Source organism: Chiroxiphia lanceolata, chromosome 4 (assembly GCF_009829145.1).
Source record: "Chiroxiphia lanceolata isolate bChiLan1 chromosome 4, bChiLan1.pri, whole genome shotgun sequence".
Classification (NCBI taxonomy): Eukaryota; Metazoa; Chordata; class Aves; order Passeriformes; family Pipridae; genus Chiroxiphia; species Chiroxiphia lanceolata.
This window is the reverse complement of record NC_045640.1, coordinates 74323987-74342223: the sequence shown is the minus strand read 5'-3', so window position 1 is coordinate 74342223 and position 18237 is coordinate 74323987. Positions and strand designations below refer to the sequence as shown.

The 18237-nt window shown below is 52.0% G+C and overlaps 1 protein-coding gene across 4 annotated transcripts in view; it reads right to left on the bottom strand.

Annotated features, from left to right (window-relative positions):
* The window catches only part of SHROOM3 (shroom family member 3), a 103032-nt gene that overhangs the window by 10391 nt on the left and 74404 nt on the right, over window positions 1–18237 (bottom strand). For all 4 annotated transcript variants that reach the window (XM_032685520.1, XM_032685521.1, XM_032685522.1 and 1 more), the window contains 4 exons: window positions 14139–14267; window positions 7412–7543; window positions 2476–5692; window positions 203–279 (listed from right to left, as the gene is read on the bottom strand). In XM_032685520.1, coding sequence (XP_032541411.1) covers window positions 203–279; window positions 2476–5692; window positions 7412–7543; window positions 14139–14267 — 3555 coding nt within the window. The remainder of the gene's footprint in view (window positions 1–202; window positions 280–2475; window positions 5693–7411; window positions 7544–14138; window positions 14268–18237) is intronic.

Sequence of the window (18237 nt, the reverse complement as noted above, 5' to 3'; positions counted from 1 at the left end):
ACGAGGAAAACTTGATAGTAAATGAATGTCTGTAGTGAAAACAAAGCTCACAGCAACTCCTCCTAAGTGTGCTGGGCACGGCACACCCAGAGCTGTGTCTGTGCAGGTGTTTTCCCTAGTTTGGTGTGAGACAATCCATGACAACTGCTGGATGGCCAGAGCTGATCCTGCAGGGGCAGAGGGGACACGGACACACTCCTACCTGGCTCCTGCGCTGACCACGTAGAAGGGATCCCTCACCATGGGGCCGAATTCACTGCTCTCCCTTCTCAGCAGCTCCTGGAGTACAAAGACAGCGTTAGCAGCGAGCAGAAAGCAAACAAAATACCAAAACACTGATGAGAATGCTTTCTGAAGCCTGAGAGCAAGTCATTCCCCATGGCTATCCATTCCTTCCTATCTCTAAACAAATTCCTGCAGTGACAGTGCAACGTGATTTGTAGGCGGCTTGAAAGGAACATTTAGCACTGTACACAAGGCCTTCAAAAACGTACAGTGAGGCAGAGAAGTCTGCTGCTAAGCTGGAAATAAACACTTCCCACAAAAAATCCCAAAAGACCACAAATAAATAAATAAATAAAAATCCCCCTGTTGGTTTGGCTTTGTCCCCCATGCTTATAGCTGTGGTTTTGAACTGGAGATGGATCAGAAAGAAAACTAATGAAAAAAACCCACTTAAACATATACTTTCCTTTCAAACAGACCCTATGGATTGGTGTGTATGTTGGAAGACAAATCTAAGAGCAGGGCTTTCACAAGTGCCTTGCTGCCTGTGGACTAAATCCTCATTCCAGAAGTGGATACGGTTAAATCCCTCTGGAAAACAGCAGTAAGGGCTCTCCCTTCTTCTATACTTGAACTAAGACCCTGTGAACAGGTCTGCAGGGCTGTTCACCCTCTTCCTCAAGTTGGTTTCCAACAGGCAGAACCTCTGGTTTGGCTGCTGAACATATGAACGATTAAAAATGAGCCAAAAGGGGGAAATAAAGATCTCAAGAACTGCCCCGTACATCCTGCCTGAGAGAGTGGCCCGGGGAAAAATGAACTGGGGCTGTTTGTTGTCCAGCCTGTCACTGGCAAGTACATTTTGGTGATTTTTCTCTCTCTGGATGTCTGGTTTTGTTGCTGCTCTGACTGTTCTGGGAGGCAGAGGAAGGGTCACAGCTTGGCCTTCAGCTTAACTCGTTCTGGACCCTTACTGAATGCAAGGCAAGTGTGACAAAATGGCACAGAGATGAGCCTGACGCCTGGCTGGGGTGGAAAAATACCGATGGTGGGATGAGACAGGAGTGGTTCTGGAAGTGCATTCCGGTCACTTGATATTCACAAGCTGCTTTTTTAACTCCCTCTATTTAAAGATGTGGTGTGGGAGCTGAGGGCTGCTGAGGGAGGACGTGGAGAATGGAGCACATGGGGAGTTTGGGAGGGTCAGGCCTGTTTGTGAGGTGCTGCCCAGAGCCTCCTCCATGTCACTTGACTCGGGATCACTTCGTTGCACCTGGAGAATCTGTTCTGGGCCAGGAGCAAGTGCAAGAGCAGAAGGAGATGTCCTGGATCTCAGCTGCCCTGTAAATATGTAAGCCTCTCCAAACACTCAGCCTATTTGGAGCAAGGAGCCTGTCCACACATTTTGGTAGTTTGCATCCCTGTTTGTGATGAGTGGAGCTTGGCATGGGAACAGGGATGGGGCAGCAGACCCACCACTGCTGCAAATCCGTGTGGCTCGAGCAGTTGCAGCTCCCTAAATAGGTCTGAACAGATTTCAGCTCAAGAGCTGGTCTGGGCAGTTGTTCTTTAAGAATTTAGTTGGTTCTACTGTTTACCATCCTCAGAGTCAGACAAATTCCCCATTTGTGACATCAGTGCAATGTTCCCAACCACCAAGCAGGGGACATGGAGCAGCCAGGGTCTCTGCTGAGTTTTCTCTGTGATGTTTCCCTCCAGGGCTGGAGGCAAAACATAATGGTTATTTGGCAGTGCCTCTGCCCAGCACTTCCCAGCACTGTCAGGCACACTGGGAGCCAGGGCAATTCCAAGCAGACTTTAATCCTCTCTGCTTTGCACCAGAAAAACGGGCTGAGGCAGGGCAGCAGCAACAGTGAATCGCCACCTTAATGGGACACCCCATCAGAAAGGTGCTCAGTGCTTCTCCAGTGCTGCTGGCAGGTAAGGACAGGGATGTCCTGGTGGAATGTCCAGAGCAGCAAGGACACGTGCACGCTACCAGCATATGCACTGAAATCCCAGCATCCCTGCCATCCCTGAAACAGCCCCAGCAGGGAGAAAGCTGAACTCCACCAGCAAGCTTTTAATTTAAGTGCAGGAAATTGTGTCTATCTCAGCAGGCACTGAACCTTGCTCCAATCAATAGAGTAATTGCCACGACTGAACATCAGCCTGTTCTCTGACCCCCCCCCCCATTCCCTGGATGCAAGAGCCCTGCTTGTGGGTGCACATGACCCTGTTCCCACATACCTGGTGTTTCTTATCCGCCGTGGGAGACGATCTGGAACGCACGTGCACAGGGACCGGCTGATTGTCGTACCTATCGAGCAGGTCTTCCACAGACACCGATTTCCCCGATTTCCTGGCGGTGGAGGGTGTTTCAAAGACCTGCTCGTGGTTCCTGTAGCGAGGCTGGTCCTGCATGCCCAGCGGGTCTGTCTGTGTGCCTTTGGTGAGCTCTGTCCTGGCTCTGTAATCCCGGCACCTCTCTGTTTTTGGCCGGCTTGTGCCCGAGCTGTCCTGGCGCCCCAACTTCTCATCTCCACTCGTGTCCAAGTAGTCCACCAGCCCAGGAGGAAGGGTAGAAGACATCCGTCCCGTCCTGGATATCCGCTCTAGGGACTCTCTCCGGTGGTAAAGGTTCTGGTCCTGCAGGGAATTCATGCTGGAGGCAGAGGAAAGGCTCTGGCTGTCTGTGCCCCCCACCTGCAGGTAGGAGCTGTGGGAGCGCTCCCTCAGCAGCCCCACGTCCTGTGAGGATGGCCGCCTCCCTGTTTTCCGCTCGATGTAGTCGGCGAGGGCGCTCTGCTGGAGCTGCTTGAGCTCGGGCTTGGACAGGCTGGCTGTGGAGGAAGCCTTGCCGTCCCTCTCGAAGATCTTCCGCCGGTCAGCCACCGTGTTCTCCGGGAAGACAAAATGGATGCTCTTCTTCTGGAAGGAGAAGGGCGACGGCTCCCCATCCGAGATGCCCACCTCGTTCATCTTCTCCGGCTCCGAGTAGGAGCGCTTCTTCTGCTCCGCCGTCAGCCTCCTGCGGCCCCCGATGCGCAGCACGTGCTGCGTCCTGGCGTAGTCCAGGGCGGAGAGGCCGTCTTCCGTGGGCGTGATGCTGTGCCTCTCCTTGGGCGTGTGCGGAGACGGCGCCATGCTCCTCAAACCCATGTGGGCCGAGGCAGGACGCTGGGGCATCCTCTTGGGAGTGCTCCCGAACGGGGGGCTGATGCGACGGAACGAGGTGGCCCTGAGCACCCTGGACTGAGCGTCCTTAATGCTGTTCCTGTAGGCCCTGTTAAATGGCGTGTCCAGCTGCGACCCGTGGGTGTCCTGGATGTTGTCCTTCCAGAGGATGTCCTTCTCAGGCTCCCCTGCCAGCTGGAACGTGCTTTTACTCCGCGACAGCTGGGCCGCCCTTCCTTGCCCCTCATTCTCAGGATACAGGCCGTAGTAGTCACTGTGTCTCGCCTGCTTCACCGAAGCTGCCATCTGCAGCTCTACGGGGTGCCAGTCAGCCTCGTCCAGCTTCCCGTTCCTGACAGAGGGGCTGGAGCCCCTGGCCAGCTCCATGGGCAGCTTGCTCCGCACGTCCTCTGGGCTGAGCAGGGAGCCTCTCGTGCCGGAGGGCTGGCTCGTCCTGCTCGGCCCGTAGTGCTGGCCGAAGCTGGGAACACCAGCACTCTGGGGCCGGGGGGTGCTCTGCTCCCGCTGCTCAAACTTGCTGACCTTCTCCAGCACCGAGCAGCGGGGCTTGCCAGCCTCTGGTTTGCCATAGGGAAAGCTTTGGGTGCTGCTGGAGCTGAGCCGGCTCCTCCCAAAATCTGAGGTCTTTGGGTGCTGTGGAGAAGGAGGCTCTTTGCACTTTGGCTCGGCAGCATGGAACAGAGTCACGCTCACATCCTCCTCCTCCTGCCTCGTGAAGGTCTGTGGGTCCACATCGCTCCACTGTCTGTGGCCCTGTCCCCTGTGATCCTTCTCCTCTTTGCTGCTGCTGTTCAGGAAGGACAGTTTGGTGTTGGAATAACACTCGCCTGCTTGCATGTCTCTTAACTCGGAGCTGCTTTGCCTCCTGGAGCTCTCTGGGATGTTCTGCAGGGAGGAGAAGCCATACTGTTTGGCCTTGCTGTGACCCCACTGGCGGTGAGTAGTAGCTTCTCTCTCGTTTAACTGCCCGTTGCCATTTTTGTCCTCCTGGGATCCAGGTGTCCAGTCCTCTTTGGGCTGGTAATGGGATTTTCTCTCACTAGCATCCCTCAGCTGGGGTTGTGGAGCCTGGAAAATGGGTTTGGAGACCTGGGTGGTACCTGGGGTCTCTCGGTGGCTCTGTGCTGCCTTGTAAAGGGGTAACAGCTCCTCCTTCCGTGATGTGGCCAGGGAGAGCTCCGGGCCTGCTGCACTGGGAGGTTTCTGCTGTAGAAGTTTGGCTTCCAGCTTTCTCTCAGCTGCAGGGGGCTGGTAGAAGACGGTCGATCTGTTTGTAGCGCTTTGGTTTCCATTCTCATCAAAGCCCAGGGTGCCGCTGGCTGCGGCTTTGTCATAAGAGACTGGGAGGGATGGAGAGTACCCGCTTTCTTTGGCCAGAGCTGGGTAAAGCGTCCCGGGGTTGCCCGTGGAAGGCTGGGGCACCTGGGCATAGTGCGGCTCTGGGGAGGGCACGGCGTAGACACCAGTGGGCAGCAGGGGCTGCCCCGGCTGGGCTGCCTGGGAATAGCTCTGCTTGGGCTTCATGGTGGGGCTGCTCTCCGGGCTCTTCTCCACCACAGTGTGCAGATGCCCATCTCCAAAGGGGGGTTTCAGCAGCGGGCCCTGGGACAGGGAGCTGATCAGCGGCGTCCAGGCCCCTTTAGGCTGGGTCCGGCCAGGCTTGCTCAGGTCCAGGCCGGTGCCCGAGCCGGGCCTCTCGTGGTGCCTGATGGCTGCGTAGCTGTCGCTGCGAGCGGGAGGCAAGGGGGGTCCCCTGGGGGGCTGGCTCTTGCTGTCGGGTTGTGCCCAGGAGGGAGCTGCGCCGTGCCGGCCCAAACCGAGCAGCCTGGCGTGGCCGCGGCCGTCCAGCGAGGCCCGGGCATCGCCGCTCGGGAGCAGGGAGGGCTTCACCTCATACTCCTCGGAGACGCGCTGCTGGGCGTCGTACACCGTCCGCACGTACCTGATGTCCGCCTGCCTCAGGCCCTCCTGCAGCCCGGCCCGGCACTGCGCGCTGTCCGGGGAGCAGCACTGCTCCTTGCCGAACGGAGCGGCGGGATACTCGGGGATGCTGGAGTTGGTGGAGAAGGAGCTGTAGGCAGAGTCCCTCTTGCTGTGCAGGTGGGAGAGCTGGTCGATGCTGTTGGTGGATTTGGCCGGGGACAGGTGACAAGGGTGGTAGCTGGGGGAGGAGTGGTCCAAGCTCTCCATGCTGCCCCGGGAGCTGTACTGATCCGGACTCCTCCTCAGATAGCCATGCTCGTAGCCAGAGAGATCGCTGGTGGAGGAGCTGGGGGAGAGCGAGACAAGAGTGAAAACCCACTGACAGTGGAGGAGAGGCACAACTACTTATAAGTGAGCTCAGAAGCAAGATGTTTAGTTTTGAGATGAAAACCCTTATTTGGGCCTTACTCCATCCCCTGTTTGGAGTCATCCCAGTTCACAAAGAGGAACTGCTTGACATTGCAACACATGGCTCTTATTTACCACAGAAGGGTGGGAGGGAAATACAGACAGAAAGACAGTGCATCTCTGGAGCCAGGGAGGATCAACCCCACCCAGCAAACCCATCCAAAGTCCTTGGAAAGCTGAATGAGCACCAATGCCACTGAGGAGGAGGAGAGGAGCACGAGGGGCGTTCTGGGGGGAACCTAATCTCTTTCTTTTTTTCCCATTTCATTTCTTTTTATGGAGATGAGGGCTACGCCCTGGCAGGCTTCCTGGAAATTCGGCTGTCCCAAGGATAGTTTGCTTGCTGCAAGAAAACTAAACTGACAAGACAGGGAAGAGATGCATGTGTTTGTGCCTGGAGGAAAGTGGGGTGCAGCCACAGACACAGTCTGAGAACTCCCAGGAATTCTGCACAGCCGCCTACTCATGTAGCTCAGCAGGTGCAGGTTCACCTTGGCACCTCCTCTGAGATACACATATGTCCAAAGAGGATTTGTGGCTGCCAGAGGTGTGATCAAAAATAAGGATATTCAGAGATCTTTCTATTTGTGGGAAGGGAGCTCCTTGTGCTGGTCACAGTTCTTTTTTTTTACATCTCACAAGGGGCCATGACAGATTTCTGTGGAGTTTGCCCTGGCTAATCTCCCCTCCCAGATTCAGGTAAATACAGTGAGGATCAGAGAGCGTAACCTGAGGATTTCACTCTTCTTCCCTCTGTTCCCAGCTGCCCTTCCTCAGATACTGCTTTCTCTAGTTCCCTGTGCAACTACATGCACTGCCCTGGCACAGCCACAGAGAAGCAACAGGAAAGGACAGGCTGTGGCAGGGTAAGGCACAGAGCTGGAAGCTTCCTCCAGATCATATCCCAGCCAAAGGATGGGTGGTGTGGAGAAGGCTGCTGAGGATGAGAAAGGGCAGAAGGAAGCCTGGTCACAGCAGCTCTGCAGAGGGATGCAGAGGAACACAGACACGGGCAGGAGGAGATGGCAAATGTCAGATTAAAGCTGCTTTATCCATTTAAATGCACCACTCTATTTTGAATTCAAGTAACCATGTCCCTGGCAATGTCCAGCACAGCTGGCCACTAGATGTTCCCCGTGCTCCTCTTCAAGCACCCAGGAGACAGAGCTGTGCTGCCAAAGGCTCTGCCAGGAGCTGTGCCTGGGAAGCAAAGCCCCTCGGTGGGAAAGGAGTACGCTCCAGCATGAGTTGTACTGAGGCCATAGACCAATGCACATTTCTCCTGCAACCATCCCCTCACTTTTTTCAGTGCTTTATTTTCTCCTCCCTCCCCTTTGCCAAGGCTCAGCCCTGCCTGTAGAAGAAATGATGTCTAAATCCCACAGTCTATAAAGAGAGTTTGAAACCCTTCTGCCTTTCTGGGGAAAATCCTTCAAGGGCAGAATTTAAACTTGTCCCTCCTCCAGTTGCCCCAGCGCTGAACGTGCCAGGAACAGCCCCAACCTGCAGGGCACTGCTTCCCACCTGCCTCTGCCAACATCTCCCCACCACATCTTCTGTCTCCCTTTCCTTCACTCCACAGCCATGTAGTGCTTACCTGGAGTGGTAGGACTGATGCCAAGGGGTGCCAAGCGTACCCTGAGATATTTGCATCATGCTGGGATCGGGTTGGTTCTCCGCAAGTTTGGTTGAATGCCAGGAGTGAGGTCGGCCTGGAGTTTCACTCCGCCTGGGTGGAAGCAGAAGGATTTTGCACATCAGGCCAGCTCCTCCAAGGAAGAGGAATGTGAAGTAGCACTGACATTTAACACCAACATCTAAAACTGCTTGTGCTCACTCGTGTTTCACTGCTACGTTCTTGTCTATTCCAAGCAAATCCCGCAGCAACCACAGGACATGTCTCTTGACATTCACACAACACATTCCCCCTTGGATTTGCAAGGCAAGAGGTAAGTGGGTTATCACTGAATGCTGGGGGTCTTCCCCTCTACCTCCCAGCCAGCCTCACCCCTCAGGGTCGAGCCTGGGGGTCCATTCTCAGGGATCAGTTTACAGCAGTTTACACACAAAGCAGAGTGGCTGATGCGGTTCTTATGGATGCTGGAGGAGGATTTCTCCAAAGGTTCCCTTCATTTCAAAGCGAGGACTGGCAAAGCCATTGAAAGAATCACATGCCACAAGGGGGAGGGAGCCTCCACAAGGCTCTTTTGATCTCTCCTAAAAACGCAGGAGAGACGTGACAACCAAGCTCCAGCAATGCGTGTCCCTCGCATCCCACCCCGGCTGGACAGCTGTCCCCAGGGTGTGTCCCCAGGCATGGCTGGCCCTCAGGGGCTGCAGGCACCAGTGCCAAGACTCAGCCCAGTCAGCTCTGAGGAGAAACAACCCACCAACAGCCTTATTTAAAGCACAGAGTGGTGCAATGGAAAGTCAAAGCAGGGGATTAGTGAGTCCCTTGAACAGGCCACACAGATGCTTCCTTGCCCCAGCCTTTAGCCTTGTCCTCAATCCTCTGCTCCTTTCCAAGGGGGATCTCTCCTCTGCTCTGCAGTTTCTCACTCTTCCTGTGAGAAGGAGGAGCAGCACTGGACCTGGGTACCACTGAAATGTGACAGCCTGCAGGATAATGCTGACTAAATAAATGCAACAGGAGGATAGAACACACCTTTAAAGTTTGTCTCACTGAAAATTCACAGTACAGCATGTCCTTTACAAGTCAGGAAACAGATTAAAATGCCCTTGGGCAGACATAACCCAGACACCAAGAGAGGACTCTCCTACCGCCTAAGATTGTGAGAAGAAATGATACAGGAAAGTGTACAAAGCAAAAAATGGTTGTTAGGGTCAGGTCCTTTCCTAACACCAGTTAACACTGGCACCCGGATGGAAACGAGAGTGAGAAGCAGAACCATTTCTCCAGTGATTTTTCCATGCAGATGTCAGAAGTGCTGGTCATTCTCTCATCTGCTAAAAGAAGAAAGAAAAAGGGACATGCTTTTTCTTTTAATATCTGTTGTGGCAGGATTGTCTCAAGGAAAGAGGTCTGCAGAGGGCAAGCTGAACCCAGCACCATTTTACATTTACATGTGTAGGTGTGTTTAAGACAGACCTCTTCTGTTAAGCTCCTTGCCCAGAAAACAAGGAAGCTGGAAACTGCCAGATGGGAAGTTGACAAAACTGTTTATTAAGAATAGCCCACATTCTTGCCTTTGTCTCAGGAGGTTGTAGGACTCAAAAGTGCAGAACTGTAATAATAACAACAACAAACCAACCTCGTTGCCTTATTTTTTATATATTCCCAAGGGCTGCACCTGTACTGTACTTGTGAAGGTGTCTGGACAATCTTATTACTAAAAAATTCCCCACTCCAGATAATAGAGAAAGTGATCCCTCTATTGTAAGTGCCAAGGCTGGAAAAAGAGACTCCAGGTTCCTCATGGACACCTCCAGTGATCAGATAACCTGGGCATCCAGGTCAGGTTGGCATCACGACAAATGCCTGGGAGAGAAGACACCTGGGGAAATCAGCGAACCGTGATGCAATGCTGGCACCTAAATGGCAGCTGTTAACACTGATTGCAGACCTGATACTGCCAAATTCACCCTGTACACTGGAAAACCAAAGGGAAAAGGAGAGTCTTTAATCTTGCCCAGCTGCTGTTATCTGGGTGCTCTCTGCTGGTCCCAGCGTTTGCAGGCGGAAACGTGCCTGGCCCATTAGAGGCTCCTCGAGGCAGCCTGGCACAGGCTGGATGCAGTCTGGGCTGCAAGGACCACACTGAGGCCCTTCCCCAGTAACAGCTCTGCAGCTTTCTCTTATTAGGAAGAGCTGAGCATGCTCTTCTCTGTAATCCCTGGGTTTTATACTTCGTATGCAAAGCAGGAATGGAACTTTACAAGGACACCTTGGCACAAACACTACAAATGAATCAGCATCAGAGGTTTTCTTCGCAGTGTAACTGAAAGGCTGAGTTATCTTTTTCCCAAGGTTACAAACAAAACCACCCAGAACAGAGCATTCAGTCTGACTGCTGTTCTTCACATACTGTTCCTCGCCGATTCCGGAGCACACGCACAACCCGAGCGCTCTGCAGTCCGAAAGTACTCCAGCCCAGCATCCTCCAGGAGTGTACAGATACTCTGGTGTGAAAGGCCCATCTCTAACCAAAGCACACAACCCAGCTTCCTCAAATTGCCATTTCCACCTTTCCTACATCCTTAGTAAGCCTACAACCTGTGGATGTGCTTGCCCCCAAAGCCATGTGGCCAGGTGGCTGTGTGGGAGGTTACTGGAGCTGGAAGGGACAGCCATGGCCTGGAAGGGATAGCCATGGCCTAGCCCAACATCTGGGGAGGTAGGAAGGGATGGGGCCCCTGCAGCACAGACCCTCCTCCTGCAGGAAAGAAGAAAGGTTAGGATGTGAGTGCAAAGCTTGTGCCTCCTGGCTGTGATCCTAGGCACTGAGTCACAAGGGAATGAGCCAAGAGGACAGTGCCCATCCTCACCTCGTCCTCCTCACAGCGGGTAACACTTCAAGCTAGTGATAATTCTAACCTAACAAAACCCACATGGCAGAGGCAGGATGTCCTAAGCTGTGCCACACTGCATGGAGTAGCAGGACCTTTGTACACCTGATCCCAGCAATTCACCTGTACTCTCCTTCCAGGGCGACTGTGCACCTGCATCCACAGAAACCATCTGAATTCTCACCAGTGTGGACCTGTCTCCAAGACAGACATATCTAAAGGAGCGTGAGCACAACAGGGAGACATTTTCCAGACATCCAAATGTGCTGCTGCAGCCCCTCTGCCTGGCTGTTGGGCAGGAGATGAAGGAAAACTAAAGCACTCGGAAGCCTATTAGGATTTCGACAGAGCAAGGCAACAATCTACTCAAAGCAACGTCGCTCTTAATTAAGGTTCAGTCATGGCTCTAAAAATAAGCAGAACAGACGAGGCCAATTAGAAAGGAGTCGGACCAGAGTGGCGTCAGCTTGATGTGTCTTTCACTAAATCTCTCTTTTTAGGCTCACAGAGCCCTTCTGGTAAATTCTGGGTCAGGAGAGGTCTGGAGTGAGCTCTGTCCCTTCACAATTTTGACTAAAAAGAAGGAAGACTCCTTAGAGAGAACTGAAGTGCATGAAATATTTCACATGATGGATCTTGGGCAAGAGTGTCTCCTCATCTATAAAAAGGGAGAATTGTGTTGCAATAGCCCAGGCCCTGAGTGCCATGTGGGAACCAAGAGACAGGTACCGAGCTTCCTGAAGTCTCTCTGGGATGAGGAAGCAGAGAATCAGAGGTTTCTGCTCAGATTTCCTACCATTACCATCATCAACTCTTTGAGAAAAACTCCCTACCATGCCCCTGGAAAGAAAATCCCTGTGTGGAAGCAGAGATGAGAACCACGTATGTGGATCTATAGCCAGATTTTTTCTACTGGTTTTTCCTGACAGAAGTGCTTTCCACCCCAGGTTGCTGGGATCGCTCCAAGGTGATGGCAGCTGTGAGCAACGGGTGCTCCTTCCTTGAACCTAGGAACAGTCAAACATTGTAATTAATGATTACTGGTCCTGCATGTCACACCTCTGTGTTATCACGTTTCTCTGGGAACCCCCAGGCTGCCTTATCCAAGAAGGGGGCATTTATCCATTTTCCAGCAAAGGAAACAGTGCAGGGCTCAGAGCTGCTTCACCTTCCCTTTGCCCCAGTACAGGGTTGACAGGCGATATTTAGACTGGGGACTTTTCCCTACACAAGGAAAGGGTCCCACTGGCATTCCCTGACACTAAGCAGACACAGGCTTCAGCGGGAACAGAGGTGATGTATACAAACTTCACTCTGGCTGATTACTGGATTCAAGGACTTTGTCCTACCGGGATCTTCTGACAGCTTTCTATTTTAAAGACAGTATTACCAAGCAACATGACAGGTAGGATTTAAATTGTAAAATAAGGAGTATTTCCGATCTCTATGTTGAGAAAGTGCTTGCCACCAGGATAGAGTCCCCCAGGACTGCAGCTTAGACATGGAGAAGCCAGGAGAGTCTCCAGCCTGGTACTTAGAGTATGTGTAGGCTACAGTGAGGAGCTGGGAAGCGCTGGAAGACTCTCTGCAACTTTCCTCTTCTTGCTATGATTTTTCTCTGTTTCCTTTGCTGGAAAAAGAGGAAGAAAGAACAGATGTGGAAAAGAAGCAGCTGACTTGACTTACAGTCTTTGAGAAAGACCCTATTATTCCCTGTCTTCTCCAGGGATTCACATCACCTCTCAGAGCAAGGGTGAAAAATCCCAGCAGCCAGAGCCTGCAGCGGCTTCCCCTGCCCGTGGCTCTGCAGAGCTGCACTGATTTAGCCAGACTGATGAACCAGCCCAACGGGCTCAATTCAAATAATTTTTTCTCATTCTTCTCCAGTCAGTAAATTAGTTAAAAAGACAGAAACCCAAGCATAGCTTGGATTCTTTCACACCCCGATATCCAACACACAGCAACTTGCAACAGGAGAGACTTGGAAACAATGGAAGGAATGTGTTTTCCCTGTCTCCTTCGGTGCTTAGGAGGAAGTGGGTGGCTGGCAGCAGGAACGCTGCCCTGAGAGCCCGATTATCCAACGGGAATGTGGACAATGAGGCACGGCAGGTAACCAAGGGGACTCGCAGGGCAAGTGTTTCAGGCAGCAGCTGGGCTCTCCTCTGAGCCACCAGGCTACAAATCACAGGCAAGGCTCCTAAACTCCACATCCAAGTGCTCCTGTAGGGATGATAAACGGGAGAGAAGCAGCAGGTCCTCTAGGTGGATGTATGGGGGTGTACATATGTGTTTGGGGGGGTAAGAGCGAGTCTGCAGAAAGCGAACCTGGCAGGGAACTGCACCCCGTGCTGTGGCCAAAGCAAAGGCTGCTCAGTCTGACATACCCTCCCACACTGAAATTCTTATACATTAAAGCAACTTCCTGCTTGTAACCAAAGCTCCAGCCTGACTTAAACTGAGTGCATGCACACACAGCCTCCGACACTGCTGGAGAAGTAAAGCAAAACATTGGCTCTGCACCCAAAGACAAATTAATTCAAGTGAAATGCTAAACTTTGGAGCTTCTGTGAAGATCTGCTACTAAACTGATGGGCAAGAAGGATTTACAGAGGGCATATTCTGAATGATTCATTGCTTATAGGAAAGTGGTGGATGTCTGGGAGCTCCTTTCCCAAATTCGCCGTGGGTCACATACCTGGGGAACCGCAGAGTCCCACTCCACAGTCAGAGATAAATCTCTCCTTGATAAAACTACCCTGAGAAGAGAATTCAGCCTCTAAAATCTGCTGTAGCTGAGGCTGGGCAGGACCAGCATCTGTAACTGCAGTGGCCAAAAGATGGAGCATCTCCACTAAGATCAGGGAGTTTGCTTCAGAGGTGTGTCCTTGCTGCTAAGATCAGAATGTGACTCCACATGTCACATTCCCTTCTCAGCTGCTCACTCACAGGACACATTTCCTCCAGCTCCAGGAAGTGGGTGCAGCTTCAAAAGTCAAGGTCTGGCCCAAATGCAGTGTTGCCAATAGAAGGCACTGCTTTGACTTCACGGTGCAAACTTCAGAAGACTGAGACAAAAAAATCTATGAGGTCATCCAGATTACATCTGACTGATGTAAGAGGCCCTTCTGATGCCAGCAAAAGCTCTGCCTGAGTAAATGCTGTAGGATTTGGTCCTAAACTACACGGACAAAGGAAGGGAATCAGGCTCTGCCACAACACCAGCCAATCCAGAGCAATTCAGGAAACTGATTTCTGAAGACATTTAATTGTTTAAAACTGCAGACAGGCATCCAGCAACCATGAATGCCAAGTTCCCACTGAAGCTCCCAGGCTCAGAAGAAGCCAGGTGATTTTGGAAAGCCAGGCACCTCAAGATGGGGAATCACAGCAGGCTTATGCCACTTCTGTGGAGATATTTTGGTCCAGCATCTCTGTTGACCTTTACCAGCACTGACAAGAGCTTTTGAGGAGAAAGGACACCTCTTCCAGGACCAGTGAGTGCCCCTCAGGCACGTCAGCAGCCAAAGCAGAAACTATTTTACACCCAGCCCTATGCAGATGGACATCCAGCAATGCTGATGGTCCAAAGGGTGAATTCATTTCCCTGGTGCTGTGCTGAGGGCAAGGAAACCTTGGGAAAAGGTGGCTGTGAGCTTAAGAAACAGCCCTGGACCTCTTCCACCACAGGCACTGGGGATTCCCATTGCTCCACTGTGGAGTTTGCCAGCTGCTCCCAAGGAAGAGAGGCCACGAAACACACCCTGCACGCAGGGACACAGAGAGAACATTCTCACCTGCTCTTCAGCCGTAACTTAACTCCTCCAGACCACGTGGCTTTGCTGGGCTGGAAGTCAGTGCTCACACAGTCGGGACCGAGTGGGCTGGGAGACAGGTCGGTGCATCCCTTTGCTGCATGTGTGTCCCTGTCAGAAGAAACCAAGGCCACGTAAACACCACCACACAAAAACCTCAGCCCCTGTATCCTGTTTCATCAGGATTTTAGGAAAGACAGCATTACACAGACCCAGGGGGCAAGGCAGGAGCATCAGTCTAGCTTTCAAAAAAGCGCAAAGAACATGTCACAGAAAGCCACATGTATCCCCTGTGTAAAGCCACGTGTATCCTTGTTTTTCTCTAACCCGGGCAGTGCTCAGCATCTGAGAGAGTCTCTTGCACAGTCCCACAGTGCTGCTTCTCCCCACACAGGAGCGAGATCAGCTGCAGCACCCACGGCACAAAACTCATTATCCTACAGCTGCATCTGGGGACCCTAAATCCCCAGGGCTGGAGTTCAGGGGTTCCACCGTGGGATATGCCTTTTCCACACCTCATGAGAGCTCAGGCAATGCTCTGAACACGCAAGAGAGAAGCTAAGAGAAAGGTCCATGCAGTGGGAGGGAGAAAGAGAAACCTATCCCCCCCTACTGATATTTCCCCGAAGTCAGGAAGCACAATATTTACCCCGCTCCGGCACACGCGTGCAGACGTCACACAAACACCGTGCGAGCATCGCTTCAGCTCCTTCCTTCCCCCAGGCACAGGAGAGCCCGCAACGCTCCAGTATTCCCACTTTAGCACCGAAACGCGGGAGAGATTGGAAATTTCGGCTCGCCCAAGGAACCCCCCCGGCACCGAATAAAAGCGGGGCTGAAAGGCCCCCTGCGCCTGTCCCTGCCCGCGGCAGGCCTGGCCCGGGCTAAGCTGGAATTGCCTCTTGTTGTGCGCTGAGCCCACATGCCGGCATCTGGGGCTTTGGATAGCTGAGATGGCTTGGATGCCATTCCGGTGAGAGACCGGCCGTCTTTGTGTCCGGCTGGGTCCTCCCCCACGCTCCCTCCCCGAGCCCCCACGTGCCAGGCAGGAATGTTAAGCCTCACACAGCGGGTGAGATATCCCAGGGAAGCGCAGCAGCACTTTCACCTAGATTAGGGAAAGCAACTGGTCTGGAACGGCCTTTTCTGCTCGCCCCACTTATCTTCATCCAGATTTCACCCCAAATCCTGCCTTGGCTGCCTTTTCTTTCCCTGTGCCAAATCCCGTCCTGCTTTGTCTGTGCCACCCCTCTCCTCTGAGATGATGTCAAGCCTCCAATCAAACCAGAAAGATTCCCTTCCCTGCTCCCATTCCAGCCTCGCTGTACACCGGGAGCACAACCTCCTCTACTGCAGCCCTGGGAAACACCAATGCCAAAACCTCAACTGCTCCAATTCTCTTTGCTCACCGAGTTTACCACAAGAAATCACCAATTTCCAGAGCCAAGGTGATTTCTTTGACACAATTCTCAGAGTGCTGTTCCAACCTGTTTGAAAGCAGATACTGCCAGAGAAGATCTTTGCCATGTTACAGGAGAGGTCTCGGATCTTTCCTAACTTTCCTGATGACTGCTTGTCATAACTTCCCTGTTTCCTAAAGAGCAGAGTTTGGCTCTCGTGGGCCACACCACAGCTGTACTCCTGCAGTGAGGAAAGTTGCTCATGCCTTCTCTCCGGCCAGCTGTCTCCAAAGGAGCCAGTAACAATATTTAGGACTGGGAAACTGCCCCGTGCCAAAAAAAAAAGAGTAATCAGCAGCCTGAGAAACTGATATAAAGCTGTGAGTGCCAACAGCTCGCCGGGCACTACAGCCTAGTGATCTTTCAGCACTTGGGCTCTTTTTTTTTTTTTTTTAAGAAAAACCAGCTTTTGAAACACTTTAAGGAAGCAAGAGACAATGCAGACTCTAAACTCTGCTGCGAGCAGAGCTTTCTAAGTCACTTCCAAGTGTTCTCATTTGGATGAACACAGCTCCGACCCTCAGTGGGCAGAGGGAAGGAAGGTAATCAGCTTGGGTGTTCCCCCTCCCAGGGAGCAAGCCATGCTTGCCAGCACACATAACTTTGGGGTTTACCTCCCAGAGACAAAGGCCCGTTAATTAGTGCCTGCGTGGGCTCTGGAGGTGCTGTGCGGGGGGAACAGGGAAACCCGACGGAGTTTTTCTCGAGCCTCTTAAAAAACTATAATTACAGAGCTCTGTGTGGCACGGCGGGCTCAGTAAGACATTGAAAACTAATCAGCCAGGCTATAAATAACAACATTAATCAGGGCCTGTGGGGAACACAAGACATGAGGACCCTTCCACCCGGGAAGCACACACACCTCAGGGATGGAGCACAGCCAGAGGGGATGGTCCCCGTGCAGGGGTGTCCCTGGTGAGAGCAGAGCTGGAGGAGCAGGGAGAACACCTGAGGGGACCCTAGACCCAGCACCTGTCCTCCCCTTGCAGCTTTCTGCCTTACCTGGCTGCTTTTCCCAGAAGGTTTTCCATGCCATTTCTAACTAAGTCAGCTCAGTCTAACAACCAGGAGTGTGTTCATCTCTATGAAGACACTTCTTCCACCATACCATGGAGACAGCCACCCTGGTACAAAGGGATTGAGGGCCTACCTTTCCTCTTGGCAGTCACCACTCACCGTCTCCTCATTCGAGTGACCCTTCTCCAAGAGCTGGAGCTGCCCCAGGACGGCTCTCTGGGAGAACACCCAGCCCAATGGGATGCTCTTTAAGGCCTGGGCTGCATTTTATTTCGGGATGTTGCAAAGGGCCTCACAATTCCATAGCTAAAAAGTATCCCTGGCAAGGAGGGGCCTGCAGTTGTTCCTTTTGTTATCGTGCTGTTTCTAAAGTTCTCAAGTGGGAGACAGGAAACCCAGCACACACAGTCTATTTAAAACTCCTTTACCTCCCACCTGAGGCTGGCAGCTGCCTCTGAAATCTTTCCTTTTCTGCAAAGTTCATATTTAATTATGAATTGTTATTTATACTTGCTGGTTCCACGGTGCCTTTGGTATTTAATACCACACATGTTCATGAGTACACTCTGCTCAGCTCTTCCCTCATCTAAAAATACAACCTGGTAGGATTTTTTTTCTTGATGCAAAAGAACACAGTACTAGAGATTTAAGCCTTTTTTTAAGGCCAGCCTGCCCCTCAGGAGTTTCAGTGTCCCCTCCAGAAGAGAGGCAGCACGTCCTGAGCCCACATCTCTCTCTCTTTGCACAGCCTCGCTGCAGCAGCCATCTGCAAAACCTTTCTCTATTTTCTACCCCATTCTTCAGAGCTCTTCAAGAGAGCAAGTGTGGCCTTATTTTACATTAATCCCTACAAGACTGGTTTGCCAGTTGCTGCCATCGATGTCTCGTGTCTTTCCCGAGTTGCCACAATCCCTGCGGAATTCAGTCGCTGTTTTTGGGAGATCCCTTGCCTCCGACCAAGAGCTGACTCTGACCTCCTCTGCCTGCTTTATCTGCCTCCCTCGCTGACCTCCCATCACCTGCATACTTGGAACGTTTCACAGCACTTATCTTAACCTTTTGGGCTCCTGGCTCTTCTTCCTCACTTTTCTCAGTCTTCCTTATCCTTATTTATAATTTTCACATTCCAGTACAGACTGGTTTCCTAAATCCAGCCTGGGCAGTAAGCGTGGGTGTGTGCCTCTGCCCAGCAGATCCCTCCAAAATTACCTCTGAGTCTGCAGAGATCATATTCTTAATTAATTAAACTCCACATTTCATAACAACAGCTCCCTGGGTAATGGAAGCAGCATAAATCAGTGCTGCACTCTCACTGAGGAAATGCTGCCATGTGAGCTCAGCTGCCTGGCTACAATTCCCAAAGAGGAGAAAGAGATTTTGCACATGGGGAGCTGTACAAAACCCAACTTGGGAAGTTTTGTCTGCTCATAGCATTTCTTTCCCAGCACAGCAGCCTTACACTACCATCCTATACTCTACTGTTTTGCTAAGCTGGCTGTAGTTCCAGGTATGAATCTAAGATATGGCTGAGATTATCCATAAACAGCACTTGGAACTATGTTTAAAAATTATTAAGGTTGGTTGAGTTTTTAAAAAATTTTTTA